Below are 26,567 nucleotides of genomic sequence, written 5' to 3' on the forward strand. Positions count from 1 at the left end.
TAAAATTCGGAATGAACAAGGAAATATCACAACAGACAGGATTGAAATACAAAACATAATTAGAAGCTATTTTGAAAATCTATACTCCAACAAAACAGAAAACCTCAAAGACATCAACAGGTTTCTAGAGACATATGAATTGCCTAAACTGAACGAGGAGGACATAAACAATTTAAATAGACCAATTTCAAGTACTGAAATAGAAGAAGTCATCAAAAACCTACCAAGAAAGAAAAGTCTGGGACCAGATGGGTTCTCAGCCGAGTTCTACAAAACCTTTAAAGAAGAGCTCATTCCAATACTTCTCAAAGTATTCCATAAAATAGAAGAGGAGGGAATCCTCCCAAACTCATTCTATGAAGCCAATATCACACTGATACCTAAACCAGACAGAGACTCATCAAGGAAAGAAAATTTCAGACCAATATCCTTAATGAACATCGACGCAAAAATTCTCAACAAATTAGTATGGTGGCCATACTACCTAAAGTGCTATACAAATTCAATGCAATTCCAATTACAATCCCAATGACGTACCTTACAGAAATAGAACAAGCAATTATGAAATTCATCTGGAAGAATAAGAAACCCAGAATAGCTAAAGCAATCCTTAGCAGGAAGAGTGAAACAGGGGGTATTGCAATACCAGATCTTCAACTCTACTACAAAGCAATAGTAACAAAAACGGCATGGTATTGGTACCAAAATAGAAAGGTAGATCAATGGTACAGAATAGAGGACATGGACACAAACCCAAAGAAATACAATTTTCTCATACTAGACAAAGTGGCCAAAAATATGCAATGGAGAAAAGATAGCCTCTTCAACAAATGGTGCTGGGAGAATTGGAAATCCATATGCAACAGAATGAAACTAAACCCATATCTCTCACCATGCACGAAACTAAACTCAAAATGGATTAAGGACCTCGGAATCAGACCAGAGACCCTGCAGATTATAGAAGAAAAAGTAGGTCCAAATCTTCACCTTGTTGTTCTAGGATCAGACTTCCTTAACAGGACTCCCATAGCACAAGAAATAAAAGCTAGAATCAACCACTGGGATAGATTCAAACTAAAAAGCTTTCTCTCAGCAAAGGAAACTATCAGCAATGCGAAGAAATAGCCTACAGAGTGGGAGAATATCTTTGCCAATCATACTTCAGATAGAGCACTAGTCTCCAGAATCTATAAAGAACTCAAAAAACTCTACTCCAAGAATTCAAATAATCTAGTCGACAAATGGGCTAAGGAAATGAATAGACACTTCACAGAAGAAGATCTACAAGCAATCAACAAACATATGGAAAAATGTTCAACATCTCTAGTAATAAGAGAAATGCAAATCAAAACCACCCTAAGATTCCATCTCACCCCAATTAGAATGGCGATTATCAAGAATACGAGCAACAACAGGTGTTGGCGAGGATGTGGGGAGAAAGGTACACTCATACATTGCTGGTGGGGCTGCAAATTAGTGCAGCCACTCTGGAAAGCAGTGTGGAGATTCCTTAGAAAACTTGGAATGGACCCTCCATTTGACCCAACTATCCCACTCCTTGGCCTATACCCAAAGGACTTAAAATCAGCATACTACAGAGATACAGCCACATCAATGTTCATAGCTGCTCAATTCACAATAGCCAGACTGTGGAACCAACCTAGATGCCCTTCAATTGATGAGTGGATAAAGAAACTGTGGTATATATATACAATGGAATATTACTCAGCCATAAAGAATGATAAAATTATGGCATTTGCAGGCAAATGGATGAAATTGGAGAATATCATGCTAAGTGAGATAAGCCAATCTCAAAAAGCCAAAGGACGAATGATATCGCTATTAAGTGGAGGATGACACATAATGGGGGGGGGGAGGGAAGGGTTAGTGTTAGGGTTAGAGTTAGGGTTAGGGAGGGGGGCAAGTATGGAGGAAGGAAGTACTGTATAGAAGGTAAAGAGGGGTGGGAGGGGTGGAGGGAAGCGAAGAAATAACAGAATGAATCAAACAACATTACTCTATGTAAATTTATGATTACACAAATGGTATGCCTTTACGCCATGTACAAACAGAGAAACAACATGTATCCCATTTGTTTACAATAAAAGAAATAAAAAAAGAAAAAAAAAAGAAAAAAAAATTCTTGGTTGACATCCATTTTCCTTCAGGGCTTGAAAAATGTCATTCCAGGCCCTTCTAGCTTTTAGGGCCAGGATTGAAAAATCTGCTGATATTCTTATTGGTTTCCCCCTGAATGTAATTTGGTTCTTTTCTCTCACAGCCTTTAAAATTCTGTCTTTATTTTGTCTGGTAGGTATTTTCATTATAATGTGCCTTGGTGTGGGTCTGTTGTAATTTTGTATATTTGGAGTCCTATAAGCATCTTGAACTTGATTTTCCATTTCATTCTTCAGATTTGGGAAATTTTCTGATATTATTTCATTGAATAGATTGTTCATTCCTTTGGTTTGTTTCTCTAAGCCTTCCTCAATCCCAATAATTCTTAAATTTGGCCTTTTCATGATACCCCATAGTTCTTGTAGATTCTGTTCATGATTTCTTACCATCTTCTCTGTTTGTTCAACTTTGTTTTCAAGGTTAAATATTTTATCTTCAATGTCTGAGGTTCTGTCTTCCAGGTTCTATCCTATTGGATATGCTTTCTGTGGAGTTCTTAATTTGGTTTATTGTTTCCTTCATGTCAAGGATTTCTGTTTGGTTTTTTTTCAAAATCTCTAACTCTTTATTGAAATGATCTTTTGCTTCCTGTATTTGCTCTTTTAGCTGTCGATTGGTGCGATCATTCAATGCCTGCATTTGCTCTTTCATCTCATCATTCAGTGCCTGCATTTGCTCTTTCATCTCATCGTTTGCTTTCCTGGTCATTTTAATTATGTACATTCTGAACTCCTTTTTCTGTCATGTCTTCTGCCATTCTGTCATTGGGTTTTATTGATATAACATCTAGATTTGTTTGGGGTATTTTCTTCCCTTGTTTTCTCATATTGTTCAGGTATCAGTGAACCGCTGAGATATTGCAGATTTCCTCTATTGACTTATAATGTCCCTGAAGATTTCTAGTATATCCCCTCTTAGCCTTCAGTGAAGTCTTGGAGGAAGTTGATAGCGCGGTGTTCCACAAGGAAGCTGCCTCTCTAGGAGTGGTGGCCTTCAGGTGGTGTATATTCCCTGCTAGTGGGCAGAGGTGCCTCCACTTGTTGACCAATGGCTATGTGGCCCCTCCTCTGAGCAGCTACCTGGAGCCCCGTACAGTTGCTCTGAGTCCCAGCAATCCACTGCACGCCTCTTCCTTTAGACAGCCACCCGGTGTTCCGGTGCGGTCACTAGGAGTCCAAGCAACTCACTGCATGCCTCCTCCTCCCGCCAACCGCCTGTAGCCCTGGGCAGTCACTCTGAGTCCAAGTGACCCTCCCCGTTCCTTCTCCTCCTCCAGGCAGCCCCCGGTGTTCAGAAGCGGTCGCTCTGAGTCCAAATAGCTCTCCTCGCAGCTCCTCCTCTGGGCAGCCGCCCGGAGCCCCAGTGGTTGCTCCGAGTCCAAGCGCTGTGCTGAGCGGCCTCCTCTACGATGCTCCCAGTTGTCTGAGTTCACTCCTCCAGTGCGGGGAGGGGTGTCTCGCCAGGCAGCTCTACTTCACAAAGCTCCCTGCGTTCCGGGACTACCGCCCCATCCGGGACGCCTCCCCAATGGGAGAGACTCACCCGGCTGCTTTGAGTTGGTCCCAAGTCTCTCAATATCTCCTCTCTTGAATCCTGGGTCCTGGAGCAACATGAAATGCAGCCACCCTCTAGTCCGCCATCTTGAAAACCCATCCATAAATTCGATTATTGGTGAATAGTCATACTTTATTGAATGACAATTTTGCTTTAGATTTCAATGAGTGATTGTGACATCATCTCTCCACCACAATGCTCCCTCAAAATTATATTTGACATATAACCTCTTGCGGATACAGAGTGTCCCTGAAAGTTTCAGAGTTGTCATAGTGACCATCAAATTGTGAGCTATTACAGAGCTTATTCTCATAGAAAATGAAGTTTCCCAGGACAACGAGTCATTATTAAAGCAGAAAGAGCCTTGAAATTGTTCCCTCATTAAATGAGCCAGTGTTCTACTGTAAGACATGGATCTGCCAATGTGGTTATCATCACTAGCCAGAGGCTGTCTTCAATTTTACAGGCTATGTCATGAAACTGTCATGTTTAAGCATTTATTCTTCTGACTGATTGTCATCTTTAAGAAGTATTATTTCATTGGACATTTTGCTGAGAGCAGTCTACATTTGAATTGAACAATCCAAAACTGAACCAGAGGATATTTGCTGTAGGTGTGTGTGTGTGCATGCACTCATTCACTTATCAAAAATGGCACGTGCTCTGACTACAACCACTTATGTGAATTCCATTGGCAAGTATAAATTAAAATGATCTTCAGAGCAATAAATTTTATGGCTTTTTATAAAATTTTAACTAGCTCTTATTAAAACAAACATGTATACTTCAGTGTGTATTAATATTGAAATGTTTTAAGCATTTTATTCTCCATCAATAATTTTCTTCTTGATGCTACCAAATGTTGATTAAAGCAGATCATTTTCCTTAAAATTTTCCTCTTTTAAAAGTAACAATATTCAAGCTCAGACTGTGATTCAGTGGTGGAGCGCTTGCTCAGCATGTGTGAGGCACTGGGTTGAATCCTCAGCACCACATACAAAACTAAATAAAATAAAGTTATTATAAAAAATCCACTTAAAAAAGCAATATTTGTTCAAAGAACACGTTTTAGTCGTGAATGAAGACTGAATGCAAGAACTGCAGTATGTGACCACCAAGGCATGTATCCAAGTATTTTGCTTCTCTATCCAGAGCAGCAAAGACTGGAGAGCAGGTTGGGGGCAGACTTGCATGTTAGGAATGTTCACTATGGGTGACTAAATGGATGGCAAACCTGTATTTGCCTGCACTTCCAGACTTGGTGACCATTGAGAAAATGGTCTGGAAGAACTTCAAAAGAAAATATACTTGATTTGGGTCTTAAGTATAAAAAGATATTGAATAGGTTTGGAGAAAGGGCCTGGACAAACATTCCTGACTGGAGGAAATGTTTGTTTGGGGAACTGCAAGTGATCATGTTTAGCTGGAGTGTAGAAGAAGATAAAGCTGAATGGATGCTAGGAAGCCATATTACAGAGATTTTTGAAAATCATACTAAAGCGTATGAATTTTATTCTATTGGTACCAAGAAGCCAATGGAGAGTTATAAGCCAAGCACTATTTGATTTTTAAAAAAGTTTAGGGAGTGTCTACTATTTTCCAGGCCAGTGCTAGGGCTTGGGTTATCGAGATGGATTAAACGCAAAGAGTACAAAACTTAGTAAATAAAAACAAACAGATTAGTGTAAGTCATAGATTTTTCTGTAACAGTAAGCATGTACATTTATTGAGATTGGCCTTGTGCTAAGTATGAACATATATTATCTTACTGAGTTCTCCTATTTTAAGAAGTACTATTGGCTAGTGTCATTTTACAGGAGGAGAAACCGAAGTGTGGAGATTTGGTAACTTAGCCTTGGTAAGTGGCGGGATCAGGGGTCAGATTCTGATTACCTGATTCTAGAAAATTCACCTTTTTACCACTAAGGGTATATAGTTTTTCCATGACAAAAATCTCTCCAGGGCACTAGGGACCACACCAGAGAGAATTATCCATTCTGTAGAAGCAGAGGTGGGAATTTGAAAGTCTTCATGGAAATGGTGATGGGATTTGCCTTCAGGAAGATCACTCTGACAGCCAGAAGCTGGGTAAGATGTGGCAAAATGAGCTTGGAGGCTAAATAATACTTGATAGTATCAGTGGGAATGAAAGAAAAGGAGAGAGTATAGAAATTTTAGATGTGAAATGACAGCATGTGGATGAGGTCAGGCTTCTGGTTTGATGTGAGGTAAATGCTAGAGCCATTAAGCATAATTCATAATGCCAAAAGAGAACCAGGTAGGGGTAGGGCAGGGGTAGAGGGGATGCATTTTGAATTTGTTGCACTGGGGGAGTATGTTTAACTGTAAGTGAGGAAATCAGTGATTGAATATAGGGTTCTGGAGTTTAAGATTAACACCAAAGCTATAGATTGCATTGTGTATCATCTTGAAAGAGTTTCAAACTAATACATTAATCAATTGCTTATATTTCTCTAAATGACAAGACATAACTATTGATTCTATCCTTAAAAAATGGAACCAAATGTAAAAATGAATAATATCACAAGAAAGAAAAGAATGAGTCTGGCCAAGTGTACTTCTTTATTTAAAAGCAAACACGTGGGCATGTATCCTAGCTTATCTGGTGTGAAAATAGTATTGAAGCACTATGTATACCTTTGAGGAGAAACATACTAAGGATCAGTAGAAGGTGGATTAAATAAAGAGGTAGCAGGGAGAACAAGAGTAGGGAAAGAACATCCTTGAATTTTGCCGTAAGCATATAAAAGGAGCATAAAAGAATAAATAGATGCATGCATGGAAATAATGTGGGACTAGAAGATTCCTCTTTCACATACACACAAAAGACTGGGCTATGAAAATCAAACCAATAAACAGCCTTCAAAGAACTAGCAGTCATGACATATATCAGATTAACACTATTATCTCGTGGGTGGAGTACATTGAATTCCCTTGGTCTTTGGAATATAGATAAGGTATCATTGCTGACCCATCATGACAGCCTGTGTTTTAGAAGGAAACTAACCATGAATCATTGACCTTAACATTATGATAATTATCCACCTAGAATACCGCTGACAGAAAAATGGATTCTTCCCACTGAAAGATGTTTTGGTTAAAAAAAAAATTGTTGCCAATTAATAACAACAATAATGAATAGACCTATTAAGGACCACTATGGGGAAGGAAAACTCTAATTAGGAGTGCCAAAGATGGAGAAAGAACAAGAGAGTGAAAAAAGTTCTCAAAACAGTCATACACGATAGTAGTGGGCGTAGAGGGAAGGAAATTCTCCAAATAGTATTTTAACAGGGTGTCCTTGGACAGAATTTCGTGGAGGTGGCATAAAGTGGGTAGTGGCCCTATGTTGGTGCATTGTACATACAAAACAGCAGATGACAGAAGTGAGAATTTCAAACATTTTCTTTCTTGGAACATATGGAACTTTTAAGGGTGGTAAGGGAATAGTTGGGTAATTACTTTTACTGAACTCATTTCTGTACACATATAAGAATGTTAAAAATGGTCAAATGGTACCATAATTTTAGAGATTGTTAGATATAACAGTATTGACTGGGATGCTTTCAGCCTCAAGTGTCAGAAATCATGGAAGTCACAATTAAAACTGTCTTAAATATTATAAGCATTTATTATCTCATATAATAAGAGGTCAAGAGGAGGTGGGTGGTGCATGTTGGCTAACTCTGTGACTCTAAAACCTCACCCAGATTTTTGTTTTGCCATTCCTGGTGTGTTGACTTTGCTTGTCTTTATGGTCACTAATGACAACATCCAGAGAATCAGAAGACCACTTCTCCATTTGTATTTCTCTTGAGAAGGAGAAATATGCCCCCCATGCCTCTCAACTCTTACACCTCATTGATAGAACTGTGCAGTGTACCTAAGACTAAGCAACCATTTACAAGAGCAATCAGTTGTAGGATCAATCATGATCTAATCTTTGGAACTGAAGCTAGGTCTAGGCTTCCCTGAAACACAAGGCCCTTTAAAGGAGGTTGCCAATCTGAACAGAATTGGGGGTTCTAAGAATGAGGAACTGGGGTGAGATGGGTCTGGAATAAACAATCTCTGCTGCAACAAAGTAATTGCAAAGTTTGTCTTGAATGGTATGAAAAAATATTTATCAAATGTATCATTAATAAAGTTATCAGTCTTTTGGTAGCTTTGTTCAATGGCTGTTTTTTCTCTTATTTTAAATAAAATAATTAAAATAATTATAATTTTACAACTCTTTCAACTATTTCAAAGTGATAAATCTGGTATGGTCAGTTCAACTTGGTTTAAGCTTTTAAACTGTCTTTTCAGAATTCTCTTGGCAGGATTGGTTCACAATAAATATTACTAATGATGAATGAAACTGGGCAGTGCACTCATTCTCCATAATTTAGAAAGATGCTAAAATGCTTCCAAAGTGTTGGAAGTGTCCCTACTTCCTATGACTTCATCTGAGAGTAAAAGATAGGCCTTTTATGTTCCCCTTGTTTGGACAGTTTCCTGAGACAGCAAGACAAACTAGATTAAGAAAGTACTAAGAGACAACTACTCTGACTTGCAAAGAAGGGAAACTTATTTGGCCTAATTTAGGCATAAGACAAGAATTTGCTTTAAAAGTTCAAGGGTGTCCCCTGGAACCTTAAGACAGGATTTTAGTTGAGTCTCTGGTAGTTCTGCTGCCTAGAAGTGGAAGTCCATGAGCAACTGGGTAGTTTCAGCTTGTGTCTCTGCTTCTCTTTGCAGTTCTGTTTCATTTTTTTGTCTCTGCAAACTGGCTTTTTTTTTTTTTTAATGACTGTAGTGGGAAGATGATAGTTACATCTTATTCTCTACTTAAAAGACTAGTCCTGACTCTATCTAGTTCTAATTCTGAATTCCCAGGAGAAGGAATATGATAGAAATTAGGAACTACAAGCTTAGATTAAGCAATCTACATAAGGTCACCAAACTTAAAGTCATTCTGAATCTAGATCTGTCAGGATCTAAAATCTGGTAACAATCCAGCAAAATATATGGCTATCAAGGAGACTTTCAGGAGCAATGCCACATGCCTTGTCTATTCTTGTCCTTGTCAGTCAGTCTGCTGGGGGTTGGCAAATTTCATTTCTCATCCTATCGACTCTCAGCCAAAATATTTTCCTTTGCTTACTAATGTCTAAAGTTCCATCATTAGGAGAATCATTGATTTCTTTGGTTTACAATAAGGATTATCGCATCATTATAGATTACTTGGCACCTGCCAAAGCACAAAGGTACAAAGGCCACAATGATCTCATCCCTCAGTAGGGTAGGGATTATTGACTCACATTATGTAGATAAAGCAGTGGGAGTTCACAGGGGCAAGGTGACCTGCTCCAGAAGAGAGGACTTGAGGAGACTGTAGACCAGTTGTTTAGGAGCAGATGAAGGGTCTCCTAATCTGATGTCTGGAAAAGTGGGCAGTAGAAACTTATCAGTTAGGAGAGAAGCAGAAGTATGGCCTCCAAGTGGGCCGGGAGAGGACAGCCACAGGCCTCCTGCTGTTATACTCTTTCATTAAACTATAGGCTACCTGAGACCAGATACCCTGTTTTCATTCACCTCTGTTCTCATAGTGCTTGCTACATAGCAGATACTGAATGAATGTTTATTGAAGGAATATGAGGTTTTTTTAAAAGTGACAGCTAATCAATGTTGAAATAAGGTGACTTGAGGAATTATATGATTCTTAACACTGGCAAGTTTGAGAAAAATGGATAAATATCCTCTTGCTAATATTAATGGCTAACAGCTACTTTTTGTACTCAGTCCTAGGTTAAGTGCTTTACACGTGTTGTTCCATGTATTCCTTGTTCCAATCACCTGAAATAGGTTCTACATTATCCTCATTGAACTTAAGGCATGGAGTACATCAAACAAATCCTTCTCAATTCTAGGAATCAAATAGACCACAACACAATAATTCTGGGTGTCTTTAACACACTGCCGTCAGAATGAATAAGAAAATGCTTTCCCCTCCAGAGTCCTATCAATAGAGTATGTGAGCTTACTTTGGATTTTTGCCAATGGAGGGAGAGAAAATGGTCTTTCCTCCACAGTTTTAATTTATATTTCTCTTTTTTAATGAGTGAAGTTAACTATCTTGTTGCTTATTAATAGCAAATTTTATTTCCTTTTCTATGTTTTGAAAGGGTTATGATTTTGTCAATTTACGTGTTAGGAAGGATAGCTCTTTGTGATATGAGCTGTAAATATCTTCCTTAGTTGTCTTTTTTTTTTTTTTAAGTTTGCTTATGATGCTTCTTTCCATTAAAAAAAAAAAAGAAGAAAGAAAGAAAAAGAAGAAATTAAGGCATGGAGAAGTGAAGTAATTGCTGAAGAATCCATTGTAAATTGTATTTCCAGGATTTGAACCTGGAAGACTGAGTTGGAGACCTGGATCTTAATCATGTTGTCAAAGGTTTCCCAAATGAGACAGGAGTTTGAAGTAGATCACCTCTCAAGTGTTTTTCAACTTTAAGATGCTCTATTTACTTGGTCAGAAGATTGGTGCTACCAACAGAGAAAGCTGGGAAGGAGAAATAATTAGGAAGTAGGGTAGAGGTTGGTAAAGAACAAGTTGATTTTGATTGTGTTTGGTATGAAGTGTCAAAGAAGATTAAAATGAAAAAGTCCAGTGATATTCTTTTTCTTCAAAGAAAAGATAATAAAATACACACTATTGCCATAAAAAGCTTTTCCAAACACTGTCATAAGCATCACTGTCCCTGTATCTATTATGGTATTTATGGCTCACAGTACTCTTCTAACACAGCCTTAGGTTGTATTATTGATAATACTGCAACATTATGAGATAAGCAACATTCTCATTTTAGAAGACAAACATTACTTTTATTGTTTTTTGTCAGAATTTTATTAGAGAAAGTGTATGCAATTTCAAAACTGAAACCCACAGAAAAGTCTCCTACACAACAGAAAAAAATGTATATTTCGAGGTTTTTAGAAGCTATAACTAAATTTGCCACTGTGTCCTTAAACAAACAGGGATGTCAAATGTAGCATATTGCATTATCACCATTCTTGATAATAAAACAAAAATTGCAAACATGTTAAGCAAACAATGTAACCTGAAACATAACAGGTAACAATCCATTTAAAATATCATTTAATTCAATAACGTTACTACTTGATAATACAGTTCTGTCACAGTCTTAGAGATATCTGAAAAGTCAAAATTTACCGAACAATCATCAGGCAGTCAACAACTGCATGTCCCCACATATTGGCATAAGGGATTAAGGGACACTAAAAGGAGAAGTAGGCAAGATATTGCCCAGATAGGCCCTCTCTAGCAGGACTGTTTATATAACCTATGCATCCCGAGAGCAAGCAGTTAGGATCCTATGTGGTGAAGCTGGCCAGGGACAATCTTGGCATCAGATGGGCATGAGTTTTAATGACAGATTCACTGTTTATCAATGGCATGACCTTGGGAGAAGTTGCAAAACCTCTCTGAGCTCATTTCTTTATCCATAAAATGGTAATACTAATCTTTCCTGTCTAGGGCTATTGTAAGAATTATACAAGGTGTGTGAAAAGACTAGAAAAATGATAGTGTGGACTTCTTTTTTTATGTTTTATTTTTTTTTACAGACTGCATTTTGATTCATTGTACACAAATGGGGTATAACTTTTCATTTCTATGGTTGTACACAATGTAGATTCATACCATTTGTGTAATTATGCATGTACACAGGATAATAATGTCTGTTCTCCACTATCTTTCCTTCCCCCATCCCCTCCTGCCCCCCATTTCCCTCTACACAAACCACAGTTCCTCCATTCTTCTCTTACCCCTCCTGCCACCCCCCCCCCCTTTATGAATCATCATCCACTTATCAAAGAAAACATTCGGCCTTTGGCGTTTTGGGTTTGGCTTATTTCATTTAGCGTGATATTCTCCAATTCCATCCATTTACCAGCAAATGCCATAATTTTATTCTTCTTTGTGGTTGAGTAGTATTCCATTGTGTATATATACCACAGTTTCTTTATCCAATCACCAACCGAAGGGCGTCTAGGTTGGTTCCACAATCCAGCTATTGTGAATTGAGCAGCTATAAACATTGATGTGACTGCTTTATTGTAGTATGCTGATTTTAAGTCCTTTGGGTATAAACTGAGGAGTGGGATAGCTGTGTTAAATGATGGGTCCATTCCAAGTCCTCTGAAGAATCTCCATTCTGCTTTCCAGAGTGGCTCTACCAATTTGCAACTCTACCAGCAATGTATGAGTGTGCCTTTTCCCCACAGTATGGACTTCTAATAAACACTAATTTCATGCTTTCCCACCTTAATTTCTTTGCTTTTTAAGGAAACTACTCAGGCACAGATCAAGTTCACTACTTCATTGGATTAAACATGCACAAATACTGTGTGTGGCTCCACGCTGAAAGCAGAGTGGGGCTGAATTCCAGCCCATCACTACTCCTTAAGCTAGATCCTCTTTTTCTAACTTGCACAAAGTTAGAAAAAGTTACTACATGCCCCTGTAAAGAACTGGTGTGTTTTAGAAATAAGCTTGAACTCTGCCCATACAGTTTGTGTGTGATGGGGAAACAGATAATCAAGAATTACAATACACCAAGGCATGGTGGCATATGCCTATAATTCCAGCAATTCAGGAGGCTGAGGCACGAGGATTGCAAGTTCCAGGCCAGCTTCAGTAACTTTGTGAGACCTGTCTCAAGATAAAAAATAAAAAGGACTGGGGATGTAGCTCAGTGGTAAAGTGCCCCTGGGTTCAAGCCCCACAAAAACAATTACAATATATAACAATTAGTACTATTTCTAGAGAGGACATTTGGATCAGACATGTTGTGGGATCTAGGACCACAAGGATGAGGGAAAAACTTTAGGGAGGGATGGTCTAGGCAGAGAACTGACATTCAATTATTTATCCAATTTACTCAGTCATATTCATTGACTATCTACTAAGTGCCATGTTCCAGTACTGAAAATAGAGAATACGATACACTAGTTCTCTTTTCTCATAATTCTAACATTCTAGAAGGGGAGCAAGACCTCAATAATTGAACTAGAAAAATATTAGGGCAATTTGGGAGAACACCACAGGCAGGGTGGTGGTGGGGATGAAGATGCTACTTTAGAATGGAGAGTGGGAAGGCCTCTTCAGGGAGGTGTTATTTAAGATGAGATATGAATGGCAACCGTGGGAAGCTCAAAATGATCATATCAGGCAGAGAGAGGAGCTGTTGAAAAAGTCTTATGAAGAGAATTAACTTTGAGTTTTTGAGTTGGCAAAGAAGACTGGTGTGGCTGAAGTTCAGTGGGTGAGAGGAGGGGCAGGAGGTGAGATGGGAAGATCAGAAAGTACTAAGCCTATGTGAGACCTAGAAACTTGAGCCTGGCGATCTTGAAGAACTGCTAGGAGTTCGATATGGCAGAAGGGAAGGGGTGTGTTTAGGTGATGAGAGGCGATTCAGGAGATATAGACACGAACCAGATTCTGACAAACTATATGAAAGATCTGGGACACATTTAATACTGCTAAATGCTATGCAAAGAATTCCAAGGAGGCTATGACTAAAGTATTCAAAGAAAACCTTTCATTGTTATACCTTCCAGAAAGGTCTGAATATATGAGCTACTTGTTCTTAAAGTCCTTAACACCAAGACTCCATTACCGCTTGTCCATTTTTCTCAACTGTGCCCCTAAATTCTGTTGAATGGAACATTTATTTTTGCAGTATTTGAGTATACTTACCATAAATGGTAATACCTGTTAGATGGAATGTTAAAGCAAGTAAGCTGTGTTTTATAGGAGGAAAATACATTTTATTATGATTAAATGGTAAAAAGCACATAATGTCAAGTTGGTAACAAATGTTATTTATTTAGAGCATGGGAGAACTTTGCCTCATCATATGCAAGGCAGGCATTGCTATCTGTCTACCTTATTCACATGAATTCCCCTTCATTCTTATCAGCAGAACTCCAATTTGAATACCAATGAGATCAACTAAAAATATGTCTTGCAAAGTGTGGTGGCACATGCCTGTAATCCCAGCAACTTGGAGGCTGAAGTAGGAAAATCACAAGTTTGAGGCTAGTCTCAGCAATTTAGCGAGACCCTGTCTCAAAAATAAAATATAAAAAGGATTGCATTGTAGCTCAGTGGTAAAGAACCCCTGTACACTACAAAAAAAAAAAAAAAAAAAAAAAAAAAAAATCCTCAGTACCAAATAAAAACAAAACAACAACAACAACAGAAACCTTGTCTTCTAACCTCTCTTGCAGCTAGGGATCATCATATAACACAATTTTGGCCAATGAGATGAAATGCAGGCAGAAATCCTCTGAGAAGGTATTCTTTCCTGAATCAAAAGGCAAAGGCTTACTAGGAGAAAACCCCTTTATTCTGTTCCCCATTGTGCCTCCCCTTTCTTGCTGGCATTTGTAATTATTTGTTGACTCAATGTTTGGAGTCTTAGAATTAATTTCTTTAAACATGATACAAAAATAGTTATGTTGAATTGAAAACGACCATCACATGAGTATGGCTAAATCTTTTTGATACTTGTATTGATCTGGAGCTAAGCTAGACAATTACATAATAATAACATAATAAACTTACATACGTGTAAATACATGTGTGTAACAATAGGTACAGAAAACAATTTGTACTCAATTTGACTGTTTACTGACTCAGAAAACAATTATTTTGTAAATAATTATTCTGTAAACATTCATTTAATACATACTATCTATAATTACAAATATAACACTTCTTTATGTGCCACACGGAATGCAGGGATGATGAAAACAAGGCTTTTGTTTTGAGGAAGCTAACAATTTCATGAGATGACAGATGTGTTCACAAATAAATGTAAAACAAGTATGTATATGATGTACTCCAAATAGGCCTGCCAAGAGCCTCTAAGTGGGAAGGAAGAGATGTAGGAAAAAAGGAGTTTCCTCAAATGCAGACAAAGCACAATTTTCAAGGCCTAGAAACCAGACATGATTATGAGGCCAGGGTGATGGGATTCATAGAATAGCTAAATTTTTGTCTTATGTACAGTATACATTGCTTTTAGATGAAGAGCCTGGTTAAGCAGGTATTGAGTCTATAGTTCTATGATCCTTCATCCTAGAGATATCTCACTCCATGTGGGCCAGAGCCCCTGGATTTCAGATGTACTTGTAACCATACAAGAGAATCAACTGAAGCTTTGTCCACTGGCATCCTTATCTGGTTTACATGCTCTATGCAGTTTACTAGCTCCTTCAGGATAAAACAAAGTAAAAGCAACCCTGAAATGATGCCCTTTGAATACTATCTTTGAGTTGGCTGTGTGGCCTATGGGGATGTAATTAGTGCCACTAGAACATTACAAAGTATGCTAAAGAGTTGTGAAGAAGAAGAATAGATTCTGGCTGAAGCCTTCATGAAGGTGGCAGCATTTTAGTTAGATATTCAAAGATGACAAGATGTGAAAATGGGAGGAAGGGCATTACAAGAACATGAAACAACAAGAATGATAAAATGGAAGTGAGAGAGAAGTGGAAGAACATTCCAGTTTAGCTGAAGAACAAGATGTGTATGGGGAAACTGGAAAGGGAATAAGGGCCAGGCTAAGAGAGTTGACATTTAATACATCAGTCATGGGAGCCATGAAATACTTTGGAACAACTATTAAAGCAGAAGAATAAATAAAACAGGGGATACATGAGTAAGTTTCACAGAATCATTGGGCATGAAACAGGCACATGAAGACTGGGAGCCCAGGCATGAACTGAGCCCACATGTGATTAAAGAATAAGGCACAAATTTAAAAGCATTATTTTAAAACCAATTGTTTTGCAGGGACACTAAAGATAGAGGAACCATGTATGAATGTGAGTTTTGGAATTTGAACATTTGGAAGGACAACAATAATACAGTGAAGACAGGAAGAGGGAAACACAATATTGGACAGCCAGGAGAAAATGTGCTACAGGTGGTTAAAAATAAAAGAATGGAGCTCAGGTGAGAGGTGGAGTAGAGAATGAGTCACCTACACTGAAGTGATTCAGAGTTTGGTCTGTCATAAACATAGTATAGGAAACTAATAACAGGCTCTAAATACAGGACAAATGTTGTAACAAGGAAGACAGAGATCTTAGAAGCACCTTGAGAAAACAAAGCAAAACCCACTGCGATTATTGGTATTTATAGCTCGTTTGTTTTACCAGCTGTTAAGTTCTCGAAAGCTCTTATCCCAAACCGACCTCCTAACTGGCAGGAAGAATTGCCAAGGACACATTCTTGTACGGAGATTTGACACCGAATCGCCAGGTACTTCAAGTCTAGAACATGACATCTATCGGAAACCACACAACTAAAGTAGACAAAGCATATCTTATGGGGGTCGGGGGTGTGTGCGGGAGGGGACGTATCCCTGAACCACACTTCAATTGTAGGTATTGATGATTGTTAAACTAATTCAATAACTACCACGGAAAAGTTCTCGAAGAGACATATGGTTGTGGTTGGCCAGAGGGCTCAGGAAAGCAGGGGAAAGGTTAAAGAAATGAACTGGAGCCGTCAAGAAAGTAGCACAAGTGATTGCGTATCTCCCAGTTGGAAGGAGCCTGTCATCACCCGGCATACTCGCTGGATGGCTCATCAGCGTGACCTCCTAAGTTAATACCAAGGCGGGCGTCATGCCAAGCAGGGGCGGGGTCACAAACAGAGAAGCAAGAAAGCAGAAAAGCCTCTTGGGGGGAGGTGGGAGGAGCTAGAGGCCCCACCCCCGGGATTACTACATTTCCCTAAATTCCGCGCGGCGACGAAGACTCACTGCCCTGGCGCTGAGCGAAGACTTGCGGCATGGGATTGGGAGTCAGGTTACATGCGCCACTCAAGTGGACGCTAGTGGAGAGATCTTCAGGGATTGGCTATTGAGAGTTCGAGTCCCGCCCACGTATGGTGACGACAGGCGGTCGTCTGGCTACTTAAGGCGTCGTGCTCTCACCCGCCCCGCCTTAGCTCCCGCGCTAGAGAGAAACATGTATCGTTTCCGATCACAGCTCTTCACGGGGATTTCTGCTGCCGCCAACGCCCATTTTTACCCTCGCCGCTTCTCGCCTCTGTTGTTAGCCGAAGACTCGCCTCTCAGCCGCCCGCCTCACAGACGCACGAGTAGAAAGTGCAGCTCCATCGGCTGATCCTCGCTAATCTCTGAGTTTAGACGGCACCGGGCGTGCCACGATGCCGAAGAATAAGAAGAGGAACACTCCCCACCGCGGTGGCAGTGGCGGTGGCGGCGGCGGCTCAGGGGCAGCTGCAGCAACGGCAGGTAAGGGGTATCCCCGCCACCGGCGTCCTGGTGCCGGCCGGGCTGGCGAGGCTCCCAGCCTGGGGCGGGTGGGAGTTGTAGTTCTGTCTTGCCTTCGGACGTTTGCGTCTCCCGGGCTCGTGGTGTGGCTGGCAAACTACAGTTCCCAGCGTGCCCTGGGCGCCGTGCCTCGCGCGATTTGGATAGGGCGTGCGAATCACACTCGGGCACCGGCCGCTAGGGCTGGGAGGAAAGGGCCCTTGGGCTTGGGAGTATGTCCGGATGGAGGTGATTCGGAGCTGGGTCGGAAAGGAGCTGTCCCCAGAGACTGCTGTCCCAAGCTGACCCAGAGTGGAGTAGTGTTGGAGTTGCGCCCGTGCTGTCTCTGGCCGTCTGTGAATCGCAGCTCCAACATGGAGTTTCTGGAGTGCCAAACGTCCGGCGGGTTTGGACCGGCTCTTGCGTCACTCGACCTGGGCCTTACGCGATGGGGCCGGGGTGACGCAGAGGCGCCCGAGTGGCTTCCATCCTGCAGCCTTCTGGCGTACCCCGCGTGTTTCACCTGGCGGGGCGGAGGCGTCGGAGGCTGGGGCCACAGCCCCACCCTTGGCTGGGCTTTTACCGGGTACTGGCACCTGCAGAAGTCAGGAGTCCGAGCCCACGCCCCACTGCCGCTAGCCGGGGCGACCTTACACCCTAGGGCAGAAACCGCGTTCTCCTTTGTGCCGCATTCTGTAGGTTCTCTGCTGTGAGTCAGAGGTGACAAGGAACTCAGTTTGCAGTTGGCGAAAAGTTTAGGGTTTTTGTGCCCTAATTCTAAAGTAGAAGCTTTTTCCTGATGGGTAGGTGTTTAACATAGTTACCACATGGTTAAGAAAAAATTCCATCCGGAAACTCAGTCCTAGAAGACACCACACTAAACTCAAATCAAGTAGTCTGAAACTGAACACATTTAGTAATTATTGAGATTATGGAGTTGAATATTGAGATAGCCTCAGAGGTCATCCTGCTAATAGTCACTATTAGGTATTTGTCGACACAGTTGCCACTCTTTATGATCCTCAGAATGATATGCCTTTGTGGATCAACTAATACACCATTTATCTTGTTACAATTATTGGAAACAGTATGGCAATCTGAACAATTTTGGTCATGTAGTAAACACTTAATTGACACTGGAAATGAATGTTTACAAATAAAATCTTTCCTTTTTCTTTATATTGCTATCTTGATTGAAAACTGTCCATTTTGGTGAAATTTATTCTTAATCAAGATGCAGACTATATAGTTTGTGGCATCTCATTGCTCTGGGCCAATTGAGGATACCTCTTAATCTCTGTTTCAGTGTTCCTCATTTGAAATAACATTTCAGTTCTGTCTAGAAGACCCTTATTCTTTCTGCTGATGAAATGGAAATAATGAGAAGCAGCAAACAAGTTGTTTGGAAAATAGTAATATTGTTAATAGTGGTCTTTATGGATCACAAACCTTTATTCCCTTTTGAAGCTTCCTGGCATACCTTTCTTGGTGGCTGCGGGGGAATTAATTGCCTTTTTAAATTTTGCCTCAAGGGTCATTTGTGCCCTATCATCAACCTTATCACTGCTGCCTTTTTAGCAGAAAAGTTACTTTTAAACATGGCATTTTAGTATATACAGTACATTTAAACTCTGATTTTTACCTTGCAGAAGCAAATGGAAAGTAATTCTTTGAGTAGTCTATAAAATTATACGCTTCTGAAGTTTTTGGAAGTTTACATTAGACCTTACTAACTCTGGTTTCCTCCTGCAACTAGGACTGGGGAAAGGTTTGGGTATGAGATTGGCTTTTTTGTAACTTGATCTCATGGAATGTTTTGCCTAATTGATTTATAATAAGCAAGTACTATTTGAAGAGGTGGAAAATTCACAAACTTGACTTAAAAACCTCCTTACTTACTGATTTTTAAAATCTAGATGAAAGGGATTTAAGTGAGGTCTCTACTATATAGCCAAATAGATGACCAACTTCTCTTGATCACCTTAATGATTTTTCCATTGAGACTCTTACTTTTTTTTAGTGGAGATTTCCAGAAAGCTAAGAAAATCTCTTATAATACAAGTATACACACTTAAGGTGATTTTAAAGACAGCATTTTGATGTTGCGGTTGTGGTGGTGGTGGTGGTACTAGATATCGAACCCAGGGCCTTGTGCATGCTAGGCTCTGAAAGGAGCAATTTTGAGAAATAAAAAAAAAAAAAAATCATAATAAATCTTGTGGAAATAAGGACTTTATGTGTCTAGAGTGCCACCTCATTAATAGTGCTTAGGATCACAGGTGAGTTTGACCCAGATATCAGGCATTCATACAGGGTTGTTTCTCTCTCTCTCTCTCTCTCTCTCTTTCTTTCTCTTTCCTAATCCCTCTTTCCCTTGAGTTGTGAAAAGAAATAGAATGGAAACTGATTAGTCAAGAGAATGAAGCTGAGTAAGAGCTGTATTGAAGTTTTCTTAAAAATGGCTGAATATGAAAAATAAAAAATGTAAATTGACTTGTGAATAAGTGTGTAAAATTAATCGGATGACATTCAACTGTTACCATGAACTTCCAGTCATGAAGACAATGAAGTCAGATCCAGTACAGTGTCATAGATCTTTGTTTACTTCTATTTTAAGCACTGTGATTGTGAAATTTTAAGATCTTGGCTTCATTATTCTTTATGCTTTACTACTCTGGCACTGCTTTGGCAATAAGCAAACAAATTGGAAGACTTCTTGCTTGATGTGTTAATTTAAAAATCTACCAAGTTCTCTGTTTTGATTAAAAAGAAATAATGACATACCCTATTTGAAAGAGAAATAACTCATTGGAAACAGGTTTTAACTTACAGGATTTAAAAAATAAGCTTAAGGTAGTAAATGACTTGAACGTAGGGACTTTGTGATGTTTGGTGCAATCTTGATTTTATAACTAAGGGAAACTGGACTCAGAGGTAAATCAGATGATTCAAGGGCACTTATGGGGTTGAATTTGGAACTCATTTTAACTCAGTGTTCAGTGTAATTTATGACTGAGTAATCTTGTTCTCCCCTACATATTTGTGTTGGTGCATTATAGTTGTACATAATGATGGGATTTGTTACATATTCATACATCTACACAATATAATAATATAACTTGGTGCAATATCTAATCTTTTTATTAATATGAAATTCCTAAGTTATTGTGAATTTGTTCCTTAAGTTGATGAAGTTGAAAGAAATATTCTAGTTTTTAAAATGAAATTTTTTCAAAGTAATCGCATTGATATTGTTAAACTTGGGTATATTGGAACCTTAATTTAACAGGCTTTTATGACATGTTACGTGTTTAAGTTTCTATTATGAGCCTTTTCCCTCCCTTTTAATTCAAGTTATCTTTAAAACTACCTTTCTTTAACTCTAATTCCTTTTAACATAAGATATGTAGCTTAAAAACTCATTCACCAGTCAATATTTACCAAGTGTAGTCATTCTCATTGGAGAATATATTTATATCTTATGATGATTTATGACATTATCACATATTTCTAGATCTATTTTTGTTGTGCTCATGATTTGAAATCATAGTATGGAAGTAATTTTTTTTCATTCACATCAGTTTTTGTATATAACTCTGACACTTATTGTTAGATGATTGATACGTTTCTGAAGTTAATTTACATTGTAAATAGTTGGGGCTCTGAAATGCAGAGTGAATAGTAATGACTTATTTTATGAATATTTATGTTCACTTGTGATATAATGATATCTTCTTAAAAAAGAAAAGTTTGAGTTTTTATTACTGGATTTCTCTTAAGTAAACTTAAAACTTCCCAAGCTAAATGTATGCGTATACAACAACAAAATCATCTTTTTCCTTTTTTATCAAATAGGTGGCCAGCATCGAAATGTTCAACCTTTTAGTGATGAGGATGCCTCAATTGAAACAATGAGCCATTGCAGTGGTTATAGTGATCCTTCCAGTTTTGCTGAAGATGGTATGAATTTTAACTATAAACTTCCAATTTTAGATAAAAAATTGTTTTAGGTAAAGGAATTCTTACAGCTAATGTATACTATACTTGTTCTTCTTAAAATTACATTGGTGGTTTCTGTTGTTCCTTAGGACCAGAAGTCCTGGACGAGGAGGGAACTCAGGAAGACTTAGAGTATAAGTTAAAGGGATTAATTGACCTAACCTTGGACAAGAGGTAGGAAATACTAAAAACTCTCCATTCTGGATAATTCTAATCAGCCATCTTATAATTTGAGCAGTTTTTATGATACAGCATTATGTTTTTCTAAAACTTTGTTTACTTTGGAGTAATGTTTTTTGTTCCTTTAGCCCTTTAATGTGGGTAGTAACTTGACATTAGAATTTAGATCAATTTGAATTAGTCATTATTGTAGCATAATAAGTGTATTTTGTTACAGTTGAAATAGATTTATCAAATTAAAGTTAGTCTTCAGTTAGAGATGATAATTAAACTTTGCATCAAGCTGTCTGTCCACTGATTTTTGTTATGGATATGAAAAATATCAAAGCTAGATTGTTTTCTTCATAGTAGCTCTAGAACTTGCTTAAAGGGATGGAATTATAAAGCCTGGAAGATACAAACATGAATTCTAGACTATTGCAGTGTTAAAAATGTAAATTTACTTCAATATATAAGAGAGCATTATACATTGAAACTATGAAATATTAGTCATTTGAAGTTGTGGCTAATAAAAATGCTTAAAAATCTTATGTGTATTAAGGTAAGTTGTAAATGAAAATTATATTGAAAAAATGTTATGACTTGAAGACAATTTAGATTTTAAAAAAAGTCTATAGGTAGAAGCTTGCTATGTTTTTAAAAATCATTGTCTAGTGGTACATTCCCAACTAGATCTTTCTTTTGTTTTAAATAGTGTGAAGACAAGGCAGGCAGCTCTTGAAGGTATTAAAAATGCATTGGCTTCAAAAATGCTTTATGAATTTATTCTGGAGAGAAGAATGACTTTAACTGATAGCATTGAACGCTGTCTGAAAAAAGGTAACATCCTTGTTTTTGACTAACTGGCACAGAATTAATGATGAATTTGCTACCTTCTTTGCAATAATATTTGTTAATGACATGAGCAATACTAGCTTACTCTTTATGATAGTCAAAGAATATCCCATGCTTGTTTTAACTCAGATTGAGATTTGTTAAACACTTTTGTTTTTGTTTATGTAACAAATTGAAACTGGGAAGAATTGGGTTGGATTATCATCCTTAGTTCTATCCTAAGAGATGATTGCCATTCTCTGGTTGAATACAGAAGTCTTGAAAGTGTGTGTCAGATGTAAAGATGAAGTATTATTTCAAAAGACATCCTACTTTATTTTCTAAATTTGTAAAAATATTATTATCTAGCTCATTTTCCCTTGCACTTATTTAAAACATCCATTGTAACTGTAGAAGGCATCATTTTCAGGATATCTCTTGGAATGTTTGCATTCTAGAACTTTGTAGTGGAAATTCTGGAATTCATATTGTTACATTAATAGAACTTGTAAGGATAAAGAGAGACCGTAAATATTAAGCTTATTGTTACCAGACTTCAGTTTTAGGAACTGCAAAATTAGAAAGAGTAGTATCTGCCAATTCACATCCTGCCAAGTACATTATGAAAGTAATTACCTTCTATCATTATCATTTTATTAACAAAGTACTTCTAGCACCAAAAATGTAGAAAGCACATATTTATTTAAATTGAATGAACTTTTAAGTCCTTATTTGTCTCATTTTGCTTCAGGGTGTAAGTTTTGTCATGAATGGAACCCTTGATTGAATTCGCCCTCTCATTATACAGAATAAGGAAAGACCTTGGGAAAGCCAGACAGCTTTTAAGCCTATAATTTTTAGTGGAATAGTTGATAGCAGAGCCAACTGTGTTTGAGATAACACAGTAGCCCCCACCCCCCCAGTCTGTGGCCCTAAGATTGAACTGAGTATGTGTGCCATAGCATCTGGTGTACCCAGTGAAACTGTCTTCCATAATGGTAGTTGGACTAAGTGACTTTAAGAATTCCATTTAAGCCTGCATATTATAGTTTTAATTTGTAATGTAATTTAGTATTGCTTTAACCCCTTTTGTGCATATGGTTCTTGAAAATATCATTTACTTGTGATAGAATGTGTTTTCTATTTTTAATCCCTTATTCATTCAAAAAAATTTTGGAACGGAAACCCTAAGGATTCCCTCATGGTCTGGGTACATATGAAATGCTTAGGAGATTAATTCAAGGACTGCTTGGACAAGGTTCACTATAAATACCTTAAGGAATTAGAAGGCAAAAATTGACATGAAATACATTATTTCATTGAACCAATGGAGCACTCCCTTAACAGGGGAACTTCTTCATTTTACAGATGAGGAAATCTGTAATTAAGTGAAGGTCATTTGATAGTTAGTGACTTGTGTAGAATTTGAGCGAGGTCTGTTTCATAAGTTCCAGCATGGTGGCCTTAAGAGTTTATGCCTTGTGTCAAAGCCTGGAGTATAGGAAGGATTTCATTAATGGTAGATGCCATTTTGTATTTGAAAAAATCTGGGAATTATTATCTTAATAAGTTAGTCTATTGAAAATAATTAGTCACAATTGTATCTTGACTTCTTTTGTAGGGAAGAGTGATGAGCAGCGGGCAGCTGCAGCGCTTGCATCTGTTCTTTGTATTCAGTTAGGCCCTGGAATTGAAAGTGAAGAGATTTTAAAAACTCTTGGACCCGTCCTAAAGAAAATAATTTGTGATGGGACAGCTAGTATCCAGGCTAGGCAAACCGTAAGTGTAAGATTTTTAATAAATTTACAGATCTATCTAGGCATGATGCCCAGATATAAATAATAGGTTTTTATTAGTTTTATTCTCATTTGTCTGTTTCAGTGAACACAAACTCAGTATGATGGTTGTTTTCTTAAATTTTCTGACACTTCAGAGTGTCACATATTCCTGCATCTTTGAAATTGAAGATCATATCTAGATAAATAGCATATTGAGTTATTTAGGATGATTGTAAAATAATCTTGATTGACACTTAAAGAAATAATCTGGACACTTTATTGGGTAGTTATTTTTATAACTACCAATGTAATTTTTTTTTTCTTTTTTCTGGTTACTGTGTCCTAAGTAAGCCCTTATGAAAAAGCTGAATTTGGATAGGCATAGGAATCTCTGAAACTCTGGCCTGAAAAATATTTATCTATTTTTAAGTTTGAGAAAGCTTTCATTTTCTAATTATTTGATAGTTTTTAATAATTTGGAAATTATTTAAATTTTATGAGATTTCTACTCCTGAGTGCTTATTTTTTGGAAGCAGATTCATTCTAAAAGTTTTCATAGTGGGGTGTTTATAAAAACCAGTGAATATAGATGGTTTTAAAAAAGTAAAAACCAGTAGCAATCTTAATACAAAAGGTCTTTAATAGAGTGGGCTTTTTTATTGCAAAAGTCCAAGTTTCATCTCCATCTCTGAATTACAGTTGAAGTTTGAAATGATCTGCTAGGCACCTGTACTGCATATAGCAAGGAAGCAGTGGGGATAGGTAGTTCACCACTTCAAATGCTTCACTCAACATAGAGTGATCCAGTAAGCCAAATCATAGACTGTGGGGCAAGAATGGATTTAAAAATTAGTGCATTCATTGCCCTTCAATTTTATGAATTAATAGGAGAACCAAGAGAAACAATCACTTTCCTAAAATTGTATTGAGTTTGGTAGCAGAGCATGAACTGAAACCCATTCCCTTGACTCTTGGTCTAATATTCTTTCTTCTTCCCCACTTCATGCATATACTGTGCTTAGGACATCATAGAGTCAAGTAGTTGAGAAAATTTTCATACTGAATTACAAAAGCACATGTAGAATTAATAAGAAAACCAAATACTAATGTCTGTGTATTTTTTTTTCTTTTTAGTGTGCAACTTGCTTTGGTGTTTGCTGTTTTATTGCCACAGATGATATTACTGTAAGTAGAAAACTTCGACTCCAGTTATATACGATTATTTCTAATTTATAATGGTTATCTTACATCATATTCTTATTCATTAGGAGCTGTATTCAACTCTGGAATGTTTGGAAAGTATCTTCACCAAGTCCTATCTCAAAGAGAAAGATACTAATGTTATTTGCAGCACCCCAAATACAGTGCTTCATATCAGCTCACTTCTCGCATGGACATTGTTATTGACCATATGCCCAATCAATGAAGTAAAGAAAAAGCTGGAGATGTATGTATTTTTAGTTTCATATTTTGTGAAAACAATTAGTCGACATACCTGGTCGCATTCACATAGTAATGACTAACTATTTTTTAGGCATTTCCATAAACTTCCAAGCCTCCTTTCTTGTGATGATGTAAACATGAGAATAGCTGCTGGCGAATCTTTGGCACTTCTTTTTGAATTGGCCAGAGGAATGGAGAGTGTAAGTACCTAATTGGCAGAGGAAAAAGCTTGTGCCACAAGGATTGTTATTCCAACATTACCATCACAATTAAGAACTGGATAATAAGTTTACAGGATGGCTCATTGAAAACCTGGTGATTGCCCTGCTTTTTGGCACTAATGATATAATACTTTGATAATATAATATCAACCAATAGAGGTTGGTAGAGCAATATTTAAGTGTAGTTATTATACTTAATTTTTAGTACCTAGTGAACTAAAGTATAAGAGGACGATCTATTCACAGAGAAAGTTGTATAATCTTAATGGAGCTGTTTGGATTTCTCCGATACCTCACATATTAAGGTAACTCAAGCATATGATGCTTTATAATAAATACCAGACAAATGGGTGAAGTGTTAAGTTAACAGAGTTCAATCATTGTCATTTAACATTGCCTTTTTAGAGTGGTACATTTGCTTTCCCCATCCACTTTCTACTCACAAACGTTAGTTACCATGGCTTGGCTGTCAGAGGTATTTGAGTTTGTTTTAAGTTGATCAGCTGTCCCAATTTGCTTGGTATCTTTTTGGACTTAGCACTTAAAGTCCAGTGTTCAGGAAACCCCTTGTCTCAGGTAAACAGGACTCTAGTTTTTAATCTCTAGTTTAAGGATTGCTGAAAGAAAGGAATGCGTTAGATCTTAACCACTAGAACAGGAATTTGTTCTTAAGATATGTGGTTAGATAATGTGATGATATTAAAAGTACTAGGAACAGCTGGGTGCAGTTGCACACACCTATAATCCCAGTGACTGAGACTGAGGGAAGATCACAGGTTTGAAGTCAGCCTTAGCAAGACAATATCTTAAAATAAAAAGATAAATGCACTGGGGATGAAACTCACTGGAGAATGTCCCTGAGTTCAGTATGCAGTACCACATGAAAAGTAACAAAATAGAGGACCAGCTTTTACTGCCTGTACACTAAGTCCATAGATATTTATTGTCACAAGGATAATAAACATAAGGATCCAATAAGGAAATGCATATATATATATATGTGGGAAATGGGTAAATAGAAG

General features: G+C 37.9%; 2 protein-coding genes across 4 annotated transcripts in view; both read left to right on the plus strand.

Annotated features, from left to right (window-relative positions):
• Positions 1–26,567, plus strand: part of IFRD1 (interferon related developmental regulator 1) — a 60,261-nt gene that overhangs the window by 21,194 nt on the left and 12,500 nt on the right. Inside the window, exons 1-8 of one of the 3 annotated variants that reach the window (XM_079149357.1) lie at positions 16,956–17,093; positions 20,967–21,071; positions 21,200–21,284; positions 21,985–22,109; positions 23,725–23,882; positions 25,016–25,066; positions 25,150–25,328; positions 25,416–25,524. In XM_079149357.1, the coding sequence (XP_079005483.1) occupies positions 17,006–17,093; positions 20,967–21,071; positions 21,200–21,284; positions 21,985–22,109; positions 23,725–23,882; positions 25,016–25,066; positions 25,150–25,328; positions 25,416–25,524 (900 nt within the window). In that variant the 5' untranslated portion in view covers positions 16,956–17,005. Of the gene's footprint in view, positions 1–16,955; positions 17,094–17,673; positions 17,807–20,966; positions 21,072–21,199; positions 21,285–21,984; positions 22,110–23,724; positions 23,883–25,015; positions 25,067–25,149; positions 25,329–25,415; positions 25,525–26,567 lie in introns of those variants that run through there. The other 2 variants (XM_079149358.1, XM_079149359.1) reach the window with 2 other exon arrangements.
• LOC306667090 (uncharacterized protein) lies at positions 16,572–16,962 on the plus strand (the record flags this gene model as incomplete). Its single annotated transcript, XM_079149365.1, has 1 exon — positions 16,572–16,962. Exon 1 carries the CDS (start codon positions 16,804–16,806, stop codon positions 16,960–16,962), a length of 159 nt encoding a protein of 52 aa, XP_079005491.1. The 5' UTR covers positions 16,572–16,803.

Source organism: Sciurus vulgaris (genome assembly GCF_902686455.1).
Source record: "Sciurus vulgaris genome assembly, chromosome: 8".
NCBI lineage: Eukaryota > Metazoa > Chordata > Mammalia > Rodentia > Sciuridae > Sciurus > Sciurus vulgaris.